Source organism: Protopterus annectens, chromosome 12.part0 (assembly GCF_019279795.1).
Source record: "Protopterus annectens isolate FY-2018-M chromosome 12.part0, PAN1.0, whole genome shotgun sequence".
Taxonomy (NCBI): domain Eukaryota; kingdom Metazoa; phylum Chordata; order Ceratodontiformes; family Protopteridae; genus Protopterus; species Protopterus annectens.
In genome coordinates, this window is record NC_056746.1 from 122,461,265 (window position 1) to 122,484,380 (window position 23,116).

Sequence of the window (23,116 nt, forward strand, 5' to 3'; positions counted from 1 at the left end):
GCCATAAACAAGCTATACAATAGAAGGAGGAAACTAGTACAGAAAAGAGTAAAATCCCAAGAAGGGAAGACATCACTGATCAGTATCAGCAAGAAACTACGATCCCTCATAAAATCATCCAAGGCTAGCTTTGAAAGAAAAATTGCCAAGGACTCCAAAGATAACCACAAAGCGTTCTTTAGCTATGTCAAGAACCTAAGTGGAAACTCTCAGATCTGCTCTGAGTTAGTGCAGAATGGCACAAAATACACTGAACCGACTGATATTGCCAACATTCTGGCAGACAGGTTTAGTGTAAACTTCACCCCTCTCTCACCCCCTAAAGGGCCCATAACCATACCAGAAGAATGTAGAGCCCCAGCAATCACTGACACACAGGTTAAAACAGCCCTATCCAAAGCCAAAAATACTGCTTCAGTGGGACCAGACAGTGTCCCAGGCTGTGTCTTACACGAGCTCCAAAATGAACTAACCCCTTGCCTAAACACACTGTTCAAACTCAGCCTCTCTACAGGCTACATACCCATAGAGTGACGCACAGCAACAGTTATCCTGCTCCACAAAGGAGGAGCCACAACGGACCCCGGGAACTATCACCATATAAGCCTGACTAGCCTGGTCTGCAAGGCTATGGAGCGCATCATCATGGAATTCATTAACAGAGACATTGGGAACCTTCAAGCATTGGACCCTACCCAGTTTGGCTTTGTTAAGGGCAGATCATGCCTCCTAACCTGATGGACTTCTTTGAGACAGTTACCAAGGCTTTAGATGAGGGAAAGGAGGTTCACACAGCCTACCTAGACCTCGCAAAGACTTTCAACACCATTCCCCATTCTGGTATTATAGACACGCTCACCAACATGAACATAAACCCCTACATCACGAGATGGGTTGCCAGTTGGCTCACGGATAGAACCCACACAGTGAGAGTTGCAGGCTCTAGGTCCGACTCTAAACCATTTACAAGTGGCGTCCCCCAGGGCTCAGTCCTGGGACCCCTCCTGTTCAGCATATACTTCTCAGAGGTACAGGCAAGCACAGGAGGACAATGGCTGACCAAGTTCGCAGACAACTGCAAACTGGGGGCCATAATTGACTCTCCAGCTGATACAGACATCCTCCAGAAGGGTCTCACTGAGACGGATACCTGGTGTCAAAATCATGGCCTCAAGCTAAATGCCAAAAAGTGCATAGTCATCACCTTTGGAAAAAACAAAGTACCCGTGAACATACATGGTAGTCCCCTAAATACAGAAAATGTAATAAGGGATCTGGGGACCCAAGTAGATAGTAATCTCTCCTTTGATAATCATATTGCCAAGGTGGTTAGAAAATCCTTCTGTGTGGCTAATCACAAAAAGGTTTGCATCTAGAACAAAAGACGTTATTGTGCCCCTCTACTCATCACTCATCAGACCTATCATAGGGTACAATGCCCCATTTGGGATGTACCTTACAAGACACCTGCAACAGCTGGAAAGACCACAGAAGTACCTCACCAAGATGATTACTGGTCTCAAATAGATGCCCTATGCAGCCTGACTGCAAAAACTCCAGCTGTACTCAGTTGCATACCGCTTACTCAGAGGTGATCTCTGCCTGACATACAAGGCCATGTCCACCCCAGAATTGATGGACATGCTCCACCTAAAAAAAAACAAATCTCCAAGAGCCACACCACAATGATAAATAGGACGTGCTGGAGGGATAGATTTCCTGTCAAAGAGACTTCCCCATGCTTTGGAACAGGATTCCAGTCTACATTAGGCAGAGCCCCTCACTAACACTATTCAAGAGAAACCTTGATGAGTGGATGGGAAACAGAAAATTTCCCCCGGGGATCACTGCAGTGGCTCTGTTAGACAGAGGCACAGGGAACTAATTTAAGGGGGACGGTGAAAGCCAATGCATTCTGGCTAGGCTTATAGATGCCCTCAGACAGATAGCCTAGTACTTACCTATGAACCTATGAAAATGCCTAACATGACATAATGAAAGACTGTACCCACAATCCCTCCCGTCCTAAATTAGTGTGTAGCTTACCATTTTTTCCTTGTGTTGGCGGTATCATCTTAAAGGTAAGAAAGTCGGGTTAGACATACACTTACAGAGGAAAGTAAACACACGTGAAGGCAATCAATCTGGTTAAAAACAGAAGAGGGGAACAACCCTCGCTTCCTCCTTTATTATAAAGCACATGGTCATGTGACCTCTCTTGACCTCTCCAGAGGTAAGAGCACACATACAATCATTCACTGTCTTTTATTATTATCAGCCAACACCCCCACTTGCTCTTACACAGTATACAAATACATTTTTAGAACATATTTTTGGATAACTTTTCTTTCACATTCCAAATACGTAATACATGAACTTTTCAATCTTCGATTTCGTAGCAGGTTTAGTAAAGACATCTGCAACCATGTCCATTGTCGGGCAATATTCAATGCTTATTTTGATATCAAGTGCTGACATGACAAAATGAAACTTAATATCAGCATGTTTACATCTCTGTCAGCTTACTGGATTCTTCGACAAAGCGATTGCGCCTTGATTGTCCTCAGATATTGTTACTGGCACATACTTGCTCTCTCCATCCATTCCACTCGACAGCTGCACAAGGTACAGACTGTCCTGTGTTGTCGCTGCTAACGCCATGTACTCTGCCTCACATGGAGATAAAGCCACCGTTTGTTGCTTCTTTGATTTCCACGAAATAATAGGCCCATCTCTATTGAGGCTAAAGCAATAACCTGTTGTACTACGTCTATCGTTCTGATCTGTTGCCCAATCTGCATCACTGTATGCTGTAAGCTGAACCTTCACTTTTCTTGTAACACAGGTCTCTGTCCAATGTACCTTTCAAGTATCTTAACACGTTTGGCTAGCGTTAAATGAGATTCACTTGGTTGTGACAAATATTGTGAAAGTTTACTACTTACAATCCAGCTAAGATCAGGTCTCATGCTTGTCATAACATATATCAAACTACCCACAAGCTCACGATATTTTCTTGGATCTGTAGATTCACTGTCACATTCAAAGTTTGTTTTTTGTTCAGAAGGGGTACTTCTTACTTTACAATTAGACATACCAAATTTCTCAGGAATTTTCGTAATGTACCTCTTTTGGTTCATCTTTACTTCACCTCTATTTTGGGTAAAATCAATGCCTAGAAAATGTTTTAACTTTCCCAGATCTTTCATTTTAAATTTAGCTTTAAGCATTTCCTTTACATTGTTTAGGGATTCATTGTCACTAGTTGCTATAATGAGATTGTCAACCCATATAATTAGAACTGTTTTCTCATTTTCAGCTTGTCTAGTGTATACACAATGGTCTGCGGGATTTTGGATAAAACTATTTTTACAAAGGTAATTGTGCAACATTTTGTTCCACTTACGTCCTGATTGCTTCAATCTGTATAATGACTTATTCAGTTTACAAACTAATATTTCATCATTACGCCTGGAATTCCTCAGACTGCAGTCTGAGGAAGTCCTGGGTGACGAAAGTGCTTGCTGTGTGATGTGAAGAATAAAGTGGAACTTGGTTTTATTTTGGCTCTCTTTGTGGTTTTTATTTGATTTTTTTCCTTCCGATATATTAGAATTGTTTTTGGTAATTTTTCATCATCATTTGATTTCTTTTCAAAGGGCGGTCACGGTGGTGCAGCGGTTAGCGTTGTCACCTCACAGCAAGAGGTTCTCCGGTTCGATCCTCGGCTGGGGTGCCTTCTGTGCGGAGTCTGCATGTCCTCCCTGTGGTCGCGTGGATTTCCTCCAGGTTTTCCGGTTTCCTCCCACATCTCAAAGGCATGCTGTAGGTGGATTGGTCACTCTACATTGGCCATAGGCATGAGTGTGTGCATGTGTGTGTGTGCCTTCCATGGAAGGCTGGGCGCCGGGCTGGCAACTCGACACTGTAAAACTCCACTGCCAATCATGAGCAAACAGGTGATCCTCTGTAGCACCCCCTAACTGGGAAAAGCAGAAAGAAGAAGAAGAATTTGGTTTATTTTCAAAACCTTCAGGTTGCTCCATATGCACTTCACAGTCAATAGGAGCATGTAAATAGACCGTTCGTACATCCATCTGGTGCAACGCTAAATCATACTGAGCTGTCATCTGCATTAGACTTCGTACAGATGTCATACTTACAGTTGGTGCAAATGTTTCTTTGTAGTCTATACCAGCGACTTGACTGTAGCCTTTAGCTACATATCTAGCTTTGTAAGTCTCAGTATTATCTGCATTGTCTTTTACAGTGAAAACCGACGTACTCCCCTCTATATTTTTATCTTCCGGCAGTGTGGTGAATGTAAATGTGTGTTTTCATTTAAAGACTTAAGTTCCTCCTTCATGACTTTGACCCACTTTTCAGAGTTAGACAAAGTCATGGCTTCTTTAAAGCTCTGTGGTTGTTGCATAATAGTTGGTAACAATAGTCAACATTAACTGTCATATAATCGTCGCTTTCAACTTTACACTCATAGTCCTTCAAGTATGCAGGTGGTTTTCTCTCTCTCAGAGTAGTGTGTATCCTGCCTTTCGTCTTCTTGCCTTATTTTTGTCTCTCCTTCATTCATTATAGATTCAGTGTGATTCACTTGTATTTCTTTTGTGATTTGACTGTCAGCTTTTGATTCTGACTTAACATGCACACTTCTTCTGGTATTAAGATCTTCATCTATCACTTCTGGGTCTGTCTGAATCTGGCATTCAGCTACATTCTTTGTAAAGAACTTGACTAACCTGTGTCTTAGGACCCTTCCTGTGTCAGGATAATAGACTAGATATGATGGGCTGTTTTATCATATCCAACAAAGATCCCCTTATCACATCTTGGGTCTAACTTCTTTTTATTATGTCTGTATGCATAACACACTGATCCAAATTCTCTCATCCTTGAAAGATCAGGTTTCTTCTCTGTTAGCATGAAGAATGGGGTCTGCCCCGCATGCCTGTTATAACATTTATTGTGAATAAAAGCAGCAGTTGTTACTGCTTATGTCAACAACTCTTTAGGTAAGTCACTCTCTATCAACATACACCTTGCCATTTCGAACAGTGTTCTCCAGTTTCTCTCTGCTGTCCCATTCTGATGGGGTGAGTAAGGTGCAGACGTTTCGTGTCTTATAACATTTTTACTCAGTAGTGACTGAAAGTCTTTCGACATGAACTCAGTGCCATTATCTGATCTGATACACTTTACCTTCCCATAAGGGGCAGAATCTGCAATAAACATTTCAGTTGCCTTGACTGTATCACTCTTGGCTTTCAGAAAGTAGACAAATATTACACCCGAGTAATCATCAGTAAATGCTAAAGTGTACTTAAAGCTGTCTTTTGCTACTGGCTCAATTGGGCCTGCCAAATCAGTATGGACTAGTTCAAACACAACTTTTCCTCCTGCATCTGGTTCTCTGTTTCTGCTCTGTACAAATTTCCCGTGTATACAGGTTTCACAATCTAGGTTGGATCTCTCAACTTTACCTTTAATTTTCATTCCTTTTACCACTTTTTCTAATTTTGACACATCTTCGAATTTAGTGACCAAGCATTTTATGCCATGCTTGAATGTCATAACAGCTCTGAGATGCATCATAATGTATCTCACTATCGTTTTCTTCATCATGTGTGTCTAAATAATATCACACTCAATTATGTCAAACCTGGTGCCGTTTTTATATGTGTCTAAATAATATCACACTCAATTATGTCAAACCTGGTGCCGTTTTTATATGTGTCTAAATAATATCAAACTCAATTATGTCAAACCGGGTGCCGTTTTTATATGTGTCTAAATAATATCACACTCAATTATGTCAAACCTGGTGCCGTTTTTATATGTGTCTAAATAATATCACACTCAATTATGTCAAACCTGGTGCCATTTTTATATGTGTCTAAATAATATCAAACTCAATTATGTCAAACCTGGTGCTGTTTTATATGTGTCTAAATAATAGTCGATCACACTCAATTATGTCAAACCTGGTGCCGTTTTTATATGTGTCTAAATAATAGTCGATCACACTCAATTATGTCAAACCTGGTGCCGTTTTATATGTGTCTAAATAATAGTCGATCACACTCAATTATGTCAAACCTGGTACCGTTTTTATATGTGTCTAAATAATATCACACTCAATTATGTCAAACCTGGTGCCGTTGATCGAGGCCCCCTTGGACGTTGCTGTCTTAACAGGAAAAAATGCTTTGTGGATACGTTGGGATATACAGCACCCGAGTCCTCATCACCTTTACTTTGTGCCCCTCTGTGTCTAGCAGCCATATATCTGCATTACCTCTCTTTTGTGCGGCCCCACAGGTTCTCATTCCATCAGCTAATTCCACAGTGTGTTCCTCCGGTTGGAAAGTTGCATCAAAGCATTTAAACTTTTTCAGGTGGTTAATTGTGTGTGACGTGGTACCAGTGTCCACCATGAATCGCTTCTGTTTTAATTCACAAATTTGATGCTCGTTTATTCTGAAGACAAATGTGTGATCATCTGCGTTAGTTGCTTGTTTCAAATTGTCTTTCTTCTTTCGTCTACAGTTACTGTCCCTGTGGCTAGAGATTTTACACAAACTACACCACTGTCTCTGGCCTTTATATTCTTTCTGGCATTCTCGTGCCTTGTGTCCCTTTTAGCCACAGCCAAAGCATATAATCTCTGCTTTTACTCTTTCCCCAAGGCCACCTGCTTTCATCACATTATCATTACTTACATTGGCATTGAATTTCTCGGTATGTTCATAGCTTCTCAACCTTGTTTTGAACTCAACAAAGCTCACCTTATTATCATCTTGCATGATGTGTACTGCAAATGGTTTAAAAGTTTCAGGCAACCCTTTCAGAATCATCGCAATTAGTAATCCATCACTAAGCTTCTCCCCAGCATTTCTAAGTGCCGTAATGGCCGTCTCAGCCCTAATAATAGTGTCTGTGACACTTTCACTGATGGTCTTCTGGAGGCTTGTTAATTTGGTGTATAGGCTAATTACCCATGGCTTCCCTTTCCCAGCATAATGGTCTCTTAGGATCTGAAGCACTTCTCTACCGTCGTCTGTGGCCTCTCTCATGACGATGGACAAACTTTTGTCGTCTAAGAACTGTATTAGTTCTGCATATGCCTCTCATGACAAGAGACAAAGTTTTGTCATCTAAGAACTGTATTAGTTCTGCATAGGCCTCCTCATTTTTCTCAGCATCGTCATCAGCTTCCTCGTTATTCTCGTCATCTTCTGCATCCTGCTGCACATTTCTCAAAATGGCGTCTTTCAGCCCTAGCAAACGCAGGTGCCCCAGAAACTTTGTCTCCCACAACTCGTAATTCTTCTCCCCTCCGTCAAACATAGTCTGCGCCATCGGCTTCCTACTTCCCTCCTGGGCCGATAACTTGTTGGTGGTATCATCTTAAGGGCAAGAAAGTCGGGTTAGACATACACTTACAGAGGAAAATAAACACACGTGAAGGAAATCAGTCTGGTTAAAAACAGAAGAGGGGGACAACCCTCGCTTCCTCCTTTATTATAAAGCACATGGTCATGTGACCTCTCTTGACCTCTCCACACCAACGACGTCAGTGTAAGAGCACACATACAATCATTCACTCTCCTTTATTATTATCAGCCAACACCATGCTAGCTGCAGTAGTTAGGTCTTGTATCCAAGTAAGACAATTTGTCACCTATTTCTCACAGGTGGAACACCCATCCTTGAAAATGTAACATATTTGATGCTCCATTAGTGAAACTATAATGTAAATAAGTAGCTCTTCCTCTGAAGAAGTTTTGTGGTTTTGATTGCCCATAAAGTTTTGCATTTCTGTGTGAATTGTTGCCAATACCTAAGTTGACATATTCTGAGTATGGCTGTAAGGAAAAACTGATTCAGCAGTAAAACTACAACATAAAAAATGTCATAATCTTTGTTTGGTTTTCCAAGTACTTGCTGCTTTAACATCAGGAGTATATCCAGAAATTAAGTTACCTGCAAAACACAGCTGTATAAGTTAGACAATAGACTTTAAATGCCTGCCACAGATGGAAGTTAGACCCCTCCACTAGCAGTAGTGCCTCTACTTTGGTACCTTAAGAAATCTAGCCAGACACTCCATCCAAAGACAGATCACCTTTCACAAACCTGTTTACACCAAAACACTTCTTAAGGGAAGTTAACTTAATTACAGGTTGAAAGACCCATGCCTCAACCTTCCTTGAGTATGATAAATATAAACTAACACACTTTCATCTGGAAATAATTCAGCTTCCTTTCCCAAATAATCCTGTCATTTAGTTCTCCTGATAACTTTCCCTCCTTCCACCTTGCATTCCATTCTTCTAGTTCAAGTGCTTAAAGCCCAGATAAGTAGATGAACTACTTACCGACATGGATTCTCCTCCTACATCAGATGATTTATTCCCCTGGTTCATATTACAGTGCAGAGAACCACCTTGACAAACCTCTTACCCATATTTATAAACTATACCTTTCTGAAATCTCTGCCAGATGTATGGAAAACAGTCCTAATTAAGCCTGTACCCAGGAAACTAACCCTAATGTCCTACTTCACACATTTTGCTCAATCTCTTTTCTTTGTAATCTAGGCAAACACTTGAAAAAAATGCCTACACTATCGCAGTAGATTAATAAATACCAGCTGCTCTCCCAAATAACATGGCTTCTGCCATAGCTGGAGCACCATAACATTTCTATGCACCATCACAGATGATATCTTATAAAACATTGACAAAGTTTAAATTGCAGGAACCCTTTTTGTTGGTATGACTAAAGCATTTCATCTCATTGACTACCCAGATCTCCTAAACGCACTCACAGAAATCGGGTTCAGCTCGGATGCAGTTCTCTGGTTCACTAACCTCCTGAAAGATAGACTTTTCAAAGTCAGTATTGGAGCTGCACAGTCAGTGAAAGCCCAGCTCAACAAAAGTGTCTCGCAGGGATCCATTCTTGTCTGTGTGCTATTTTCTGACTTTATTAGCAAACTCCTGTCTGACTTCCCACAGCTACCTCTTAGCAGGTGATGTGGGCATCTAGACGTCTGGTTGTTGACACTCCATAATCTAGTCCCGTCTTCTGAATGACTTACTCCTTACTCTAGCAGTGGCTTATTCATTCATCACTGTCTGCTACTGAACCGATCAAAAAGCAAAAACGAAGTCTGATAGTAAAATGATTTTATGCAGAAATGATTGAGAGCAAAAAAAATTGTAATTCTATGTATTTTGGGACTGCCCATCATTTAAGGATTTGAAATTGGAGTTGCAGAAATTGCCTGACACACTATGGCTGGATAAGATTGGGATTTCATCTACCTTTTATTTATTTATTTTTTTACTAGGCTGTATAGAACCCCTTTGATTTCTCTACGAGGACAGTTGCTACTACAAATATTGATGGCTGGGAAGAAAAAGTGAAAAGAAGGGGAGACTAGGGTGGAGAGAGGTCATGTGGAGGAGTAGATCGATTTGGGAGAGGATGCGGAAGTCTTGCAGATCAGAGGGGGTTAGTTTGGAATCGTCATACTTGAGAAAGGCTGAGGCATTAGTGTACCTTATGGAATCATTCACCCTTTAGTTAAGTTACTAATAGCGTCCTGGAAGAAGGAATCTCTTCCATTAGTAAAGGACATGCACACTGTAATGGACAAGGTGCGACCGAAACGTTGGTATCCGTAATCAGAACAGGCATCCATACGATTTGTAAATGGCGAGGGTGGATCACTAAGATGCAGCCCTACGTTGGTATCAGTAATCAGAACAGGCATCCATATGATTTCTAAATGGCGAGGGTGGATCACTAAGATGCAGGCCCTGTAATTACCAGGTAGTGTGAGTTAACTGGTTATTCTGTCATTTGAATATGATTGTGTAAGTGAATTGATACAAGATGCACATGATGTAGTCCTATGTGGATGCTGCTGTGTATATTTGCATTGAATGTAACATTATTGCACGACAAATGTGTCAGCACAATTTGGATGTTTTTTCTTTTGCTGACCAAGTTCTGAAGTACTGTTAATACTGTTTTTAATAAATACTTTAAATAAAAAGAAAATAGAGCAGAAACAGGTGACGGTACGGGGAAAAATGGTTGTAGTGTAGCCTTTTATATTTATATAAGGATTGCAAATAGTACCATGAATTGTACTATGAAAAGATTTTCATACATGATTGTTTGTTGTATTTTATTTTATTTTTTATATTTTTTTAGTTGTTATGTTATGATGTTAAACCAATAAAAATATTTTGAAAAAAAAGGCTTTTTTGGAACTCCCTAAAGACTGTCATAGTCTTCTGACACCGTACGATTGCTGGCCTAAACAACTTCCAACATCAAAACAACTACTTCATTCAAATGTCTTGGTCTCTGCATTGTTCAGTTTCTTAACTTTCAATCTTGCATAATAAAAAGAACTTCTAAAATACATACCCTTCTTTTCTGGACTAAAACAATCTCCCATTATGTTCATTATTTTGATCATTGTTGCAGTAGCCTTTACTGTAAGGGTTATATCCAGCCAGCCTTCCACATGCCCAAACTGTCAAGGAGCTTGAGCTGACTTAGACATGTTTGGAAGCAAAGCCCTCCAGGGCTTTACTGCTGCCAAAGAGTACGTGTCTATGAGGGTTTTCGAGGATCGACGGTCTGCTTCTGCTGTTTTTTTACTGGGCAGATTTGTTCCCTTTGGGGATAAAAACTTGCATTTTCTTAATTTTCTGTTAGAGAAGCTACCACTTGGTCTGTTTGAACCAGCTAACCTGACTGACATGAGCTTCGTTGGAAGACAGTTTTACTGATTGCTCTGACGTCTGCAAGAAGGGTATCTGAGGGTAAGTCAACCTTATCTCATTTTCCACAGGGACAGATTTCTTTGAGAACTAATCCTTCTTTTATGCCTAAGGTGGTACCCAAGTTTACTTTAAGCTGTACTGTCCATCTTCCTGTTTTCTTTCCTGGACCTAAAATTCAAGGAGAAATGATACTTCATAACTTGGATGTCCACAGACAGCTCGGGTCCTGTCTTGACAGAACTAAATCTTTCAAATCTTAGAATTAATTGTTCATTTCTTGTGATAGCAAGAAGGGCCAACCTTTGTCAAAACAGACTGTTAGCAAATGGTTGTCTAAGGCTATTGCCTTTTGCTGTACTCACCATAAAACAGCACCTCTTAGCCCTATGGCAATGTACATGTGGCTACGACTACAGAGCATCTTCCCCCACCTGATCTCACTAACTTTTTTCTCCCCTCTGCTTAACAGTTATGCAACTATCTCTTGCTGTCTTCACTCTACAGTATCCAAAGCAGATGCTATATTGTACTTTGTATATTTTGTATATAATGTATACTGCCTTTGTTATTCTAGCAAGAAATTTATGATAAGATTGTATGTCTGTTTTTTTTTAAGTTGTTATCTGTCTATGTGTGATTTATATTTAAATTTCTTTTGTATGTGGAGCTTTTACCCTGGGCCTCCATTCAAAATGGGCATTTGTTGGCCCAGTGGACCATGCCGGTAAACAAATACAAATAAATAAGTAACAAATCTATTCGAGGCAGGGTCAAAGCCCACTCTACTAGGGCCTTGGCTTCATCTGTGGCTTTCTGGAAATTGTTGGATTCTAGAAGTTGCTGCTTGGTTCTCTGTACATACTTTTACAAAGCACTATAAGCTTGATTCCTTCTTTAGCTGCTCCAGATCAGGCTTTGCTAGGACCATTTTCCAGTGGCTGCTGGACTCTTTTTCCCTCTCCCAAATGTAGTAAGCTAGGATAATCTACCCGCATACCTAAGGCCACTGCAGCAGTGATCAATATGATGAACATTGTACACTTGTATAGGTAAACTTATAACAGTAGATGTTTGAATGGTCACTGCTGCAGTAGTCACTCCGTTCTTCCATCCCCTTTGTTTTTTGGTGTGCTTTTTATGCCAGGATGTGGACATTTATTTTTTGTTCTCCCTAGCTTTTTCCTTTCAGGGGTCAGCCTCTCTCTCTCTGTTGGAAGGAAAGCTTTGAAGGGCTTTGTGCCCAAACTTGTCTTTTAGTCAGCTCAGCTCAAGCTACCTGACATTTTGAGTGCGTGGAAGGTACGATGAAGCTTTGGAAGCTAGCCTGCTGTTGTATCCTTGGCAAGATAGAACCCATATATCTAAGGCTACTGCTGCAGTGATCATTCAAACATCTGCTGTTAGGATAAGATTAATGGTAGGCTTACTTACACAACTGTACTTTGTCTCTCCCCCTGCCAGCCTAGCCTTGAGTTAAGGAGTCCTCCACTCCCGACTCGAGTATGTGCTTTCCATTATCAGCGGGGCCTCAAAAAAAAACTGCTGCACACCATATCTAATCAACTCACATCCTCAAAAGCATCACTGCATCACCCTTAACAAGGCAAGATGACTCTCCATCAAACAAAGAGATTACCTATTACTGGGGTCTCATCTCCTGAAGTTACTGAAACTGGAAACTTTGTCTTCTGTTACATCCAAACTCCATGAAAAACCTCTTCATATAACCTGTGGCAGTACTCCCTAACAATACCCTCCCTGCTTTCTAACAGTACCCTGCCTCTCTACCCCAGACACGTTCCTTCATTGCACAAAAGCCTTCATCTCAACAGCGCCCCCTGTCTGGCACCTCGCCGTGAAGATATTTTAAACTATTCTAAGTTCAAAATTGAAATTTAAAACCCACCTTCAAATGCAATCGAAGTGTTCCTGCTTCCCAAAATGACACCCCACCTTAGCTCGGCTTCTTCCTGTGTCTGCCCTACAGTTAACTTCTTCTGCTCTACAAGCCAAAGGCCTCAACAAATCTACTTATGTAATGTAAATACAAATTTTGTACAATGTTTGATTTTTCCAGTTCTTAATTATTTTGTGTATTGCTTCTAATTACACCCTTTTTCCTTTACTGAAAGTGTGAATGTATTTCACCCCATGCTGTGCCTGCATTGTGCCCATTCTGATCAGTTCACCCCATGCTGTGCCTGCATTGTGCCCATTCTGATCAGTTCACCCCATGCTGTGCCTGCATTGTGCCCATTCTGATCAGTTCACCCCATGCTGTGCCTGCATTGTGCCCATTCTGATCAGTTCACCCCATGCTGTGCCTGCATTGTGCCCATTCTGATCAGTTCACCCCATGCTGTGCCTGCATTGTGCCCATTCTGATCAGTTCACCCCATGCTGTGTCTGCATTGTGCCCATTCTGATCAGTTCACCCCATGCTGTGCCTGCATTGTGCCCATTCTGATCAGTTCACCCCATGCTGTGCCTGCATTGTGCCCATTCTGATCAGTTCACCCCATGCTGTGCCTGCATTGTGCCCATTCTGATCAGTTCACCCCATGCCGTGCCTGCATTGTGCCCATTCTGATCAGTTCACCCCATGCCGTGCCTGCATTGTGCCCATTCTGATCAGTTCACCCCATGCCGTGCCTGCATTGTGCCCATTCTGATCAGTTCACCCCATGCCGTGCCTGCATTGTGCCCATTCTGATCAGTTCACCCCATGCCATGCCTGCATTGTGCCCATTCTGATCAGTTCACCCCATGCTGTGCCTGCATTGTGCCCATTCTGATCAGTTCACCCCATGCTGTGCCTGCATTGTGCCCATTCTGATCAGTTCACCCCATGCTGTGCCTGCATTGTGCCCATTCTGATCAGTTCACCCCATGCTGTGCCTGCATTGTGCCCATTCTGATCAGTTCACCCAATGCTGTGCCTGCATTGTGCCCATTCTGATCAGTTCACCCCATGCTGTGCCTGCATTGTGCCCATTCTGATCAGTTCACCCCATGCTGTGCCTGCATTGTGCCCATTCTGATCAGTTCACCCCATGCTGTGCCTGCATTGTGCCCATTCTGATCAGTTCACCCCATGCTGTGCCTGCATTGTGCCCATTCTGATCAGTTCACCCCATGCTGTGCCTGCATTGTGCCCATTCTGATCAGTTCACCCCATGCTGTGCCTGCATTGTGCCCATTCTGATCAGTTCACCCCATGCTGTGCCTGCATTGTGCCCATTCTGATCAGTTCACCCCATGCCGTGCCTGCATTGTGCCCATTCTGATCAGTTCACCCCATGCCGTGCCTGCATTGTGCCCATTCTGATCAGTTCACCCCATGCCGTGCCTGCATTGTGCCCATTCTGATCAGTTCACCCCATGCCGTGCCTGCATTGTGCCCATTCTGATCAGTTCACCCCATGCCGTGCCTGCATTGTGCCCATTCTGATCAGTTCACCCCATGCCGTGCCTGCATTGTGCCCATTCTGATCAGTTCACTACATTGGTAAACATACATGCATACATAAATAAAATGCAAGCACCTAAAACATGAATGTGTGTGCTCAGAATTATTACTTTAAGCAGGTAAGTTATGAACCATAAGCCTCCTTTTCAGGGACAAGCTGAGAACACTGGCTAACTGGCAGTTTGCTCATAGTCTGACAGCAGCACTGTGCTTAATACTGATTGAGGAGCTACGTTTTGCATGAACTGAAAAGGATGAGGCCCAAATGAAGTAAAGAAAAGTTAGATGGCAGCAATAACAAGCCGTTTCAGTTTAGTTTTATTTCCCTTAATTGCCATGTAACAACTTTATTTTATTATCCTGTTGTAACAGAACTAAACATAAAATGCATTGGTTTATTACAGATTACTTGTTGTCCAACAACCACGTGAATTCAATTATCGTTCATAAGTTTGACTTCTCTGATGAGGAGATTATGGCATACTACATATCTTTCCTGAAGACACTGTCATTGAAACTGAACAACCATACTGTACACTTTTTTTACAATGAGGTAAGAACATTTAGTATTCCACTTTTTCATAAGTGCAGCAACATTCAGAAGTATAGCATCTGTGGAGAAGAGTACATGTAAGAATCAATCAACAAAGACATGGCTAAGTAAAATGTAATGCAGAAATATTCAAGGTTTATTGAAGTTCTGCTTAGGACATTGAATAAGAGCTTGTGAAAAGCCAGGTGACAGAGTGGTGGCCTAACTTACACCTGGACTCCAGATAGCAAAGTGGTAGTCTGGCTTACACCTGGACACCAGGTAACAAAGTAGTGGTATGACTTGCCTGTGGATGCCAGATAGCAAAGTGGTGGTTTGACTTGCACCTGGATGCCTGCTAAAAATCTGGTGGTGGTATGCTTTACACCTGGATGCCAGGTAACAAAGTGGTGGTCTTACATGCAGCTGAACATCAGGTAACAAAGTGGAGGTCTGACTTGCACCTGAATTCCTGATGAGAGTGTTGTATGAGAAACTTGAGATCCTAAGTAGAAGTTGTTTAGGTGGTTAGAGTGTCAAAAGAACATTGCAGTTTATTTTATTTTATGCATACAGCATATTAAATCTTTGGCGGGTCACATGATTTAGTACTTATGCAATATGGTGGTGTCAGCATGGAATGCAATATGGCATTGTTTACTGTAGACAGGAAATGTTTCTTCAGGTATGCATCACATTGCATTAATTTCCAACTAGCTGTTACAAGGCCCAGATGTTCTTTGTGTTTCACTGTTGCAGTCATCACACTTTGGTTAGCTGCCTGCAGGTAGCCCTCAGTCGGCCCGAATACCAGAGTCTTGGGATGTCTGCGACTGATGCTGTCGCTTCTTCCATGATGTTAGGTTGTCAGGGGTATAAAACAGGCAGCCGACACCATTACATCAGTCTTTCTTGTCGAGAAGGAGCCTGAAGCAGAAGCAGTTCGCAAGTGGTGGTCGGCCGCTACCCGAAATTTTCGTTTTTCGAGCTTCAAACCTGAAGTTTTCTAAAGCTACATACCCTGTTAGGGATTCTTTTTTCTTGCTCTAACCGATGTCAGAAAAAGTTAACAATTGTCTTGCCTGTGGAAAGCAAATACCTCTCAGAGATTTTCATTCTTACTGCGTCACCTGCTTAGGCCCAGACCACGACGTCCCTCACTGTTGATTTTGTGCCTTGTTTAACACCTGAACCATTCATTGTCGGGCTATCTTTGTCGCTAAATTCTTTCTCTCTCGTTCTCTATATTCTGAAATGGCTTTGATAAGCCATCCGACTACCGAGCTTCTGAAAAAACGTAAAGATGAAGTCAGAGACAGACCGCATAGGTCCAAAACTGCTGACAACGCTTCCGTTAAGCTAGTCGACAGTCCTCTGGTTCTCAGTGAGGTACCTTTGCAGCCCCTGCTGCCCGCTTCTACAGATTCGCAGGCCTCTGCTGAGACCCATTCGGAATCCGATATGCCGTGAGATGCTTCTTCGACTATGGAACCTGCGGATGTCTCCACCTTGGATGGGTCCAGAGCCGCTGTGCAGGCACCAGCTTCTGAGGGTGTATTCTGACCTAGTGATGTTCGCATTAAACCAACAACTACATTTTTAGCTAAAACTACTGAGTTTCTCAGACCCAGAGTATGCACTACGCCTAGAAAACAATGACCAAAGCGTATGCTCAAACTCCCATGCCACAAAAACAAATGCTTTTAATGGTTGAAGACCTTATTACCCCAATTAGGGGAAGCCAGCCTTCCCCTGCTAAATGACAAAGAATTGAGTTTCATTCTGATTCTATAGACCTGGAGTCCAGTGACTCTGACCCTTCTGATTACCAAGACATACCCTTATCAACCTATGAAGATTCAGATGCAGAGGAATCTATTCCCTCTGCCTCCCCTCCAGAGGATTTTTCTTTTAGTGAAACTTTGCTTACTTTAAGAGAGCATTTCCGCTAGGAATGCCTGGACTACCCTCAGTCCAAAAAGAGACTCAGAGAATTTTTAGAGTTGCCTCAGCACAGGCCTCTAGCTATAACCCCTGTCCTGGATATTGTAGATGATGTTTTCATGGAATCCAGTCTTACTCCAGACACTTTACCACCAGCCCTGATAACATGACAGGTACTACAGAGTACCTGATTCTCACAAATTTCTCTAAGAATCCTACTGCGGATCCAGAGACCATTTCCCAGGGACCTAAAGGCATTAAGGCTACTACAGCCAAAACCCCTACCCTTTTAGACAGGGATTCCAGAGCTTTAGACAGATGGGGCAAGAAGTTATATACCTCTGCAACTCTTGCCATCAGGGCATTGAATTGCCAGTTTCACATGTTGAAGTACCATCAACATATTATGGAACTAATTAAACAAAAAATGGTGTTACTTCCAGACTGTGCAGAAAATAAAGATTTACAAGAGTTAATGCATTCTGCAAACCAAGTTAGTAAGCGTACTTTGCAGTGTGGCTTTGATGCCCTAGTAGCATCTTGCAGGGCTGTAGTCACAGGGTCTGTACCGAGAAGGCATGCTTTTCTGAAGGAAAAAACCTTGCCAGATCATGTCAAATCAAAATTACTAGACGCTCCTTTAAATCAGGACCGTTTGTTTGGTACCAAAGCAGAAGAAGTTCTTAAAAAGATGGAAGAAAAAGCTAAATCTATGCAAACTGTTAAAGAATTCTTACAAGTGCAGCCACCTAGATTCAGTAGGCATTGGCCTTCTAAAAACTGGTTCTTTCCCGCCCCTTCCAGGCCTTCTCAGTCCAAACCGAGGGGACGCAGGCCACCCAGACTACAGTCTCAGGGTATGCAGAGATCTAAACAGTGGAGTGCTCCCACCTCAAAAACAGGGAAGTGGTAAGTCGCCCCCTTATGGAAAAAGTTCACAATGACTTTTCAATTATCCGTACCAGCCCTGCCAAATTACTTGTGCCCCTAGGAGGAAAACTTGCCCTTCATGCAAAAAACTGGATGTCCATAACTCACAACTGATGGGTCCTAAACATTGTATACCATGGGTACAGATTCTTCTTCCACTCACTGCCAACCCCTAGCGGATTTCCAGTCCTTCCTCCAAACCAGTGGGCAGAGGCTCAAAAGCAGGTGCTTTCCCTGCTCAATAGCAGAGCTATTCAACCTGTTCCAGTAGAACAAAGGGGGCAGGGTTTCTACTCCAGACTTTTCCTGGTGCCCAGAAAAGAGGGCTCTTGGCGCCCAATCCTGGATCTATCAATTCTCAACACCTTTCTGGTGGTCCCAAAATTCAAGATGCTTACCCTGCAACAGCTTCTTCCTGTGCTAGCCAAGGATGCCTAGTTAGTCACGCTAGACTTAAAAGAAGCTTATCTGAACATCCCTATAAGGGAGTCATGCAGGAAATATCTACGCCTCAGGGCAGGCTTTATGCACTATCAGTTCTCTGCACTTCCTTTTGGCTTATCTACTGCACCCAGAGTATTCACAAAGTGCCTGTCTCCAGCCATTGCATATTGCAGGCAGAGAAATATCCACATTTTCTCATACTTGGATGATTGCCTGATTCAGGCAGACAGTCTGGAATTGCTACTTTACCATCTGGCATTTGTAAAAAGCCTTCTCACTTCATTGAGGTACACCATCAATGAAAATAAATAACTGGTACCCAGTCAAAAGATTGTATTCCTGGGAGCAAGCTTGGATACAACTTCCCAGATGGCATTTCTCACTCCAGAAAAACAGTTCTATCTGACCAACTACTTCAAACATCTGGCCACCAGAACCCATCTATCTGCAAGGAAAATACTGCAAGCCCTAGGGTTCATGGCTTCATGTATTCTGCTAATTACGTATGCAAGACTGCATATGAGGAAACTTCAGTGGTACCAAAAAGTCTTTGGTGCCAACATTCTCAGGACCTGGAAACAGTCATTCCAATCATACTTTGTCTAAGGACAGAGTTCCTGTGGTGGGCAGAAGCTTGCAACCACAGCAAGTGACTGCCTTTCACTCAACCCCTCGTCGCCCAAACCCTGACTACAGACGCATCAGACTATGCATGTGGGGTTCACATGGCAGTCAAATGCATTCAGGGCCACTGGAGCCCAGGCCAATTTGCCCTGCACAGCAATCAAAAGGAGATGCTAAGCTGTACAGAATGCTCTGGCAGCCTTCAAATACCTAATCCTTCCAGGACAGCTGCTGATAAAAACAGACACCACAGTTATGTGATACATAAACAAGCAGGAGGGAACCCATTCTTACTGACTCTGCAGGTTAGCCATAGCCCTGTGGAACACAGCCTTGAGCAACCAAGTGCATTTTCAAGCTCAATTCCTGCCAGGCAAACAAAATTCAATGGCAGATGACTTGAGCAGAAATCTCCTACACCCACACAAGTGGAAATTGGAGCCCAAACCTTCAACCTTCTAATCCAGAGGTGGGGGACACCAGAGGTGGACCTCTTTGCCTCCCCCGAGAACCACCAGTTGTGCAAATTCTGCACCAGAAACCCTCACAGCTGGGCATGGCAGGTGGATGCCCTATCCTTCCAATGGGAAAACCTCTCAATTTATGCCTTTCTCCCTCTGCCCCTCCTCTCAAAAGTACTACTCAAGATCAAACGGGACAGGCCAAGGGCAATTCTTATTGCCCCAGACTGGCCACGCCAGCACTGGTACCCACTCTTACACAGTCTGACAACAGTGCCACCCTGGTACCTTCACCAGATTCCTACCCTGTTGTCTCAGCTGGATGGTCAGATTTTGCATTCACAGTTGCAAACCCTAAACCTTGCAGCCTGGCTTATCCCCTGAATAGACCACCAGCAACCCTCAGCAAATAGGTGCTAGATGTCATTCTGGAAGCCAGAAGGCCTAATACTGGAAATCCTATGCTGAAAAGTGGAAAAGATATTGTTCTTGGAATCAGTCTCAAGGAAAGGATACAGCAGTGCCCTCCTTACCTCTAATCGTGGATTACATAGCAGAGCTACTCCACAGAGATCTATCCTTCTCCTTCATTAAGATTCATGCCTCTGCCATCTCAGCTCATTATAATACTGAACCACCTCTTTTTTCTTACCCTCTCATCAAACCGTTCCTGAGAGGGGATAACAACTTAAGGCCCCCTAGGAGAGCACCCACCCCTACCTGGGACCTTAACTTTGTACTGGAAAAGCTCACGCTTCCCCCTTTTGAATCTGCTACTTCAGCAGAGTTAAAATTCCTCTCTTGGAAAACAGCCTTACTCTTAGCCATAATGTCAGCAAGAAGTGAGTCTGAGTTACAGGCGCTAATGGCTGTGGAACCCTTCATTATTTTCCATGCTGACAGGGTTTCCCTCAGGACTAACCTGTCCTTTATGCCTAAGGTGGTGTCCAGTGTGGCTCTAAACCAATCCATCCATTTGCCAACCTTTTTCCCTAATCCTCATAATAAAGGGGAAAGGATCCTGCACTCCTTGGACGTGCACAGACAGCTCAGGTTCTACCTGGATAGGACTAAACCTTTCAAAAAATCTAACCAGCTGCTAGTCAGCTTTGCTACAGGGGCAAAGGGCAAGGCCATTTCAAAACAAACCATTTCCAAATGGGTAGCACACTGCATCCATTTCTGCTACAAGCACCATGGAAAACCTAACCCACAGGGGATCAGATCACATTCCACTAGGGCTACTTCCACCTCTATAGCATTTCTCAGGGGAGTTCCTACCAGGGACATTCTGGAAGCTGCAACCTGGAGTTCTGTGCATACCTTCACCAAGCATTACCACTTACCTATTTTTTCTAAATCCAGAGCTGGATTTGCTACAGCAATTTTACAAGGCCTGCTAGCCAGCCCTAACACTTCTTGACTGCCTCCACCCTTCCTCAACTTTGGGAATCAACCCAAGTGTGATGACTGCAACAGTGAATACACTCGAACATCTACATTTATGGTAAGTTTACACAACTGTACTTTGAGTCCTTGTCCATACAGATTGTTTGTTGAGTAGGTAACTGGCACACCATGTTAAAATGAACATCCCACAACATAGCACTGTGCACAGCAGCTAGTGCAGATGGGACTTCGGTGTGCAGTTGTAGCATGTTTAGGAGAGTACACACAGGACCGCTCTGTGCACAACTGCTAGTGAAGATGGGATGTGGTGTGCAGTTGTAGCATATTTAGGAGAGTGCACACAGGACCACGCTGTGCACAACAGCTAGTGCAGATGAGACTTGGGTGTGCACTTGTAGTATGTTTAGAAGAGTGCACACAGCACCACGCTGTGCACAATGGCTAGTGCAGATGGGACTTGGGTGTGCATGTTTAGGAGAGTGTACAGCAGGGTGGTACTTAGGAGTGCATTATGAAAAGTCAATTCACAAGTGCCAGATGCAGACTTACTAACCCAAAAGTGTTGTAAATTTCTGCCTTGAACTTTTTACGTGCATGCCATAACTATCATAATTTTTGCAAGGGAGCAAACTCCCCTACACCTTCCTTGTGGAGACATCACCCCATATAATCCCATTCTTAACTGTAGTAACCCGGGTATCACTTCTGTGTCACTGTTAGACAGAGGCACAGTATACTAATCTCGAAAAAGGGCATATCAAAATTAATTTAAAATGGGTGGCGAAAGCCAAACATACTCTGGCTAGGCTTATAAATGCCCTAGGGCAGATAGCCTAGTATGAACCTATGAACCTATGAACAGAAGTGATACCCGGGGTAAACCTACGATCTCCCATCCACTCATCAAGATTCCTCTTGAAGAGAGTCAGTGAGGGACTCTGCCTAACCTGGACTGGGATTTTATTCCAGAGTGAAGGGAGCCTCTGGGTTATGAATCTGTTCCTCCAGCATGTCCTATTTATTTCAGTGCTGAGGTTCAAGTCTCTTGAGCGCATAGCTCAATGGGATTTGGATTTTCTGAGGTGCAGCATGTCCATTAATTCCGGGTTGGACATGGCTTTATACGTCAGGCACAGATCGCCTCTGAGCAGGCGGTATGCCACTGAGTAGAGCTGGAGTTTCTTTAACTGGGCAGCATATGGCATCTGTTTGAGCCCTTTGATCCTCTTGGTGAGGTATTTTTGGGGTCTTTCCAGTTGCTGCAGGTGTCTGGTATGGTACATCCCAAAAGGGGCATTGTACTCAATTATGGGCCTGATGAGGGATGAGTAAAGAGGCACGATGACCTCCCCTGATCTAGATGTGAATCCCTTCATGATTAGGTGGGCTATATAAAATGTTTTTCTAACCACTTTGGCCACGTGGTTGTCAAATGAGAGATTGCTATCAACATGGGTCCCCAGGTCCCTAATTACTTCTTCTGTACTTAATGGATTACCACCTGTGTGGTAATTTGTGGGCACTTTGTTTTTGCCAAAGGGGATGACTATACACTTTTTGGCGTTTAGCTTGAGGCCATGGCTCTGGCACCAGTTGTCTGTTTCTATGAGGCCCTTTTGGAGGATGCTTGTGTCGGCTAGAGAGTCGATTATGGCGCCCAGTTTGCAGTCATCTGCGAACTTGGTCAGCCACAGTCCTTCCGTGTTGGCCAATACCTCCGAGAAATATATACAGAACAAGAGAGGTCCTAGGACTGAGCCTTGTGGGACGCCACTTGTAACTGGTTTGGAGTCTGACATGGCTCCAGCAATTCTAACCATGTGGGTTCTGTCCTTGAGCCAGTTTGGAACCCATCTAGTGACATAGGGGTTTATATTTAAGCTGGTGAGCTTATCTATAATGCCCGAGTGGGGTATTGTATCGAAGGCTTTTGCGAGGTCCAGGTAGGCTGTGTGGACCACCTTCCCATCGTCAATGGCCTTGGTGACTCTTTCAAAGAAATCGACCAGGTTTAAGAGGCAGGATCTGCCCTTAACAAAGCCGAACTGGGTAGGATCCAGTGTCTGTAGGTCCCCAATATCTTTACTTATGAGGTCCATGATGATCCTTTCCATAGCTTTGCAGACCAAGCTAGTCAGGCTTATGGGGCGATAGTTTCCGTTGAGGCACCACCTTTGTGGAGAGGGACCAATGTTGCTGTACGCCACTCTTTGGGTACATATCCTGTAGTAAGGCTGAGATTGAACAGTAGTTTTATGTTTGGGTTTAGCTCTTCTTGGAGTTCATGTAGGACGCAGCCCGGGACACCGTCTGGTCCCATTGATGCTGTGTTTTTTGCTTTGGAGAGGGCGGCTGTTACCTGAGCATCTGAGATGTCAGTGAGGCAGCACTCTGCTGGGATAGATATTTGCCCTTTTGGTGGGGAGGGGGGGAGAAGTTTGCGCTGAACCTGTCAGCTAGGATGTTGGCAATTTCT

General features: G+C 43.2%; 1 protein-coding gene across 1 annotated transcript in view; it reads left to right on the forward strand.

Moving 5' to 3' along the window:
* Window positions 1-23,116, forward strand: part of CLEC16A (C-type lectin domain containing 16A) — a gene marked incomplete in the record, with an annotated part of 3,039,290 nt that overhangs the window by 283,736 nt on the left and 2,732,438 nt on the right. Inside the window, 1 exon segment of the mRNA XM_044089149.1 lies at window positions 14,700-14,848. Coding sequence (XP_043945084.1) covers window positions 14,700-14,848 — 149 coding nt within the window.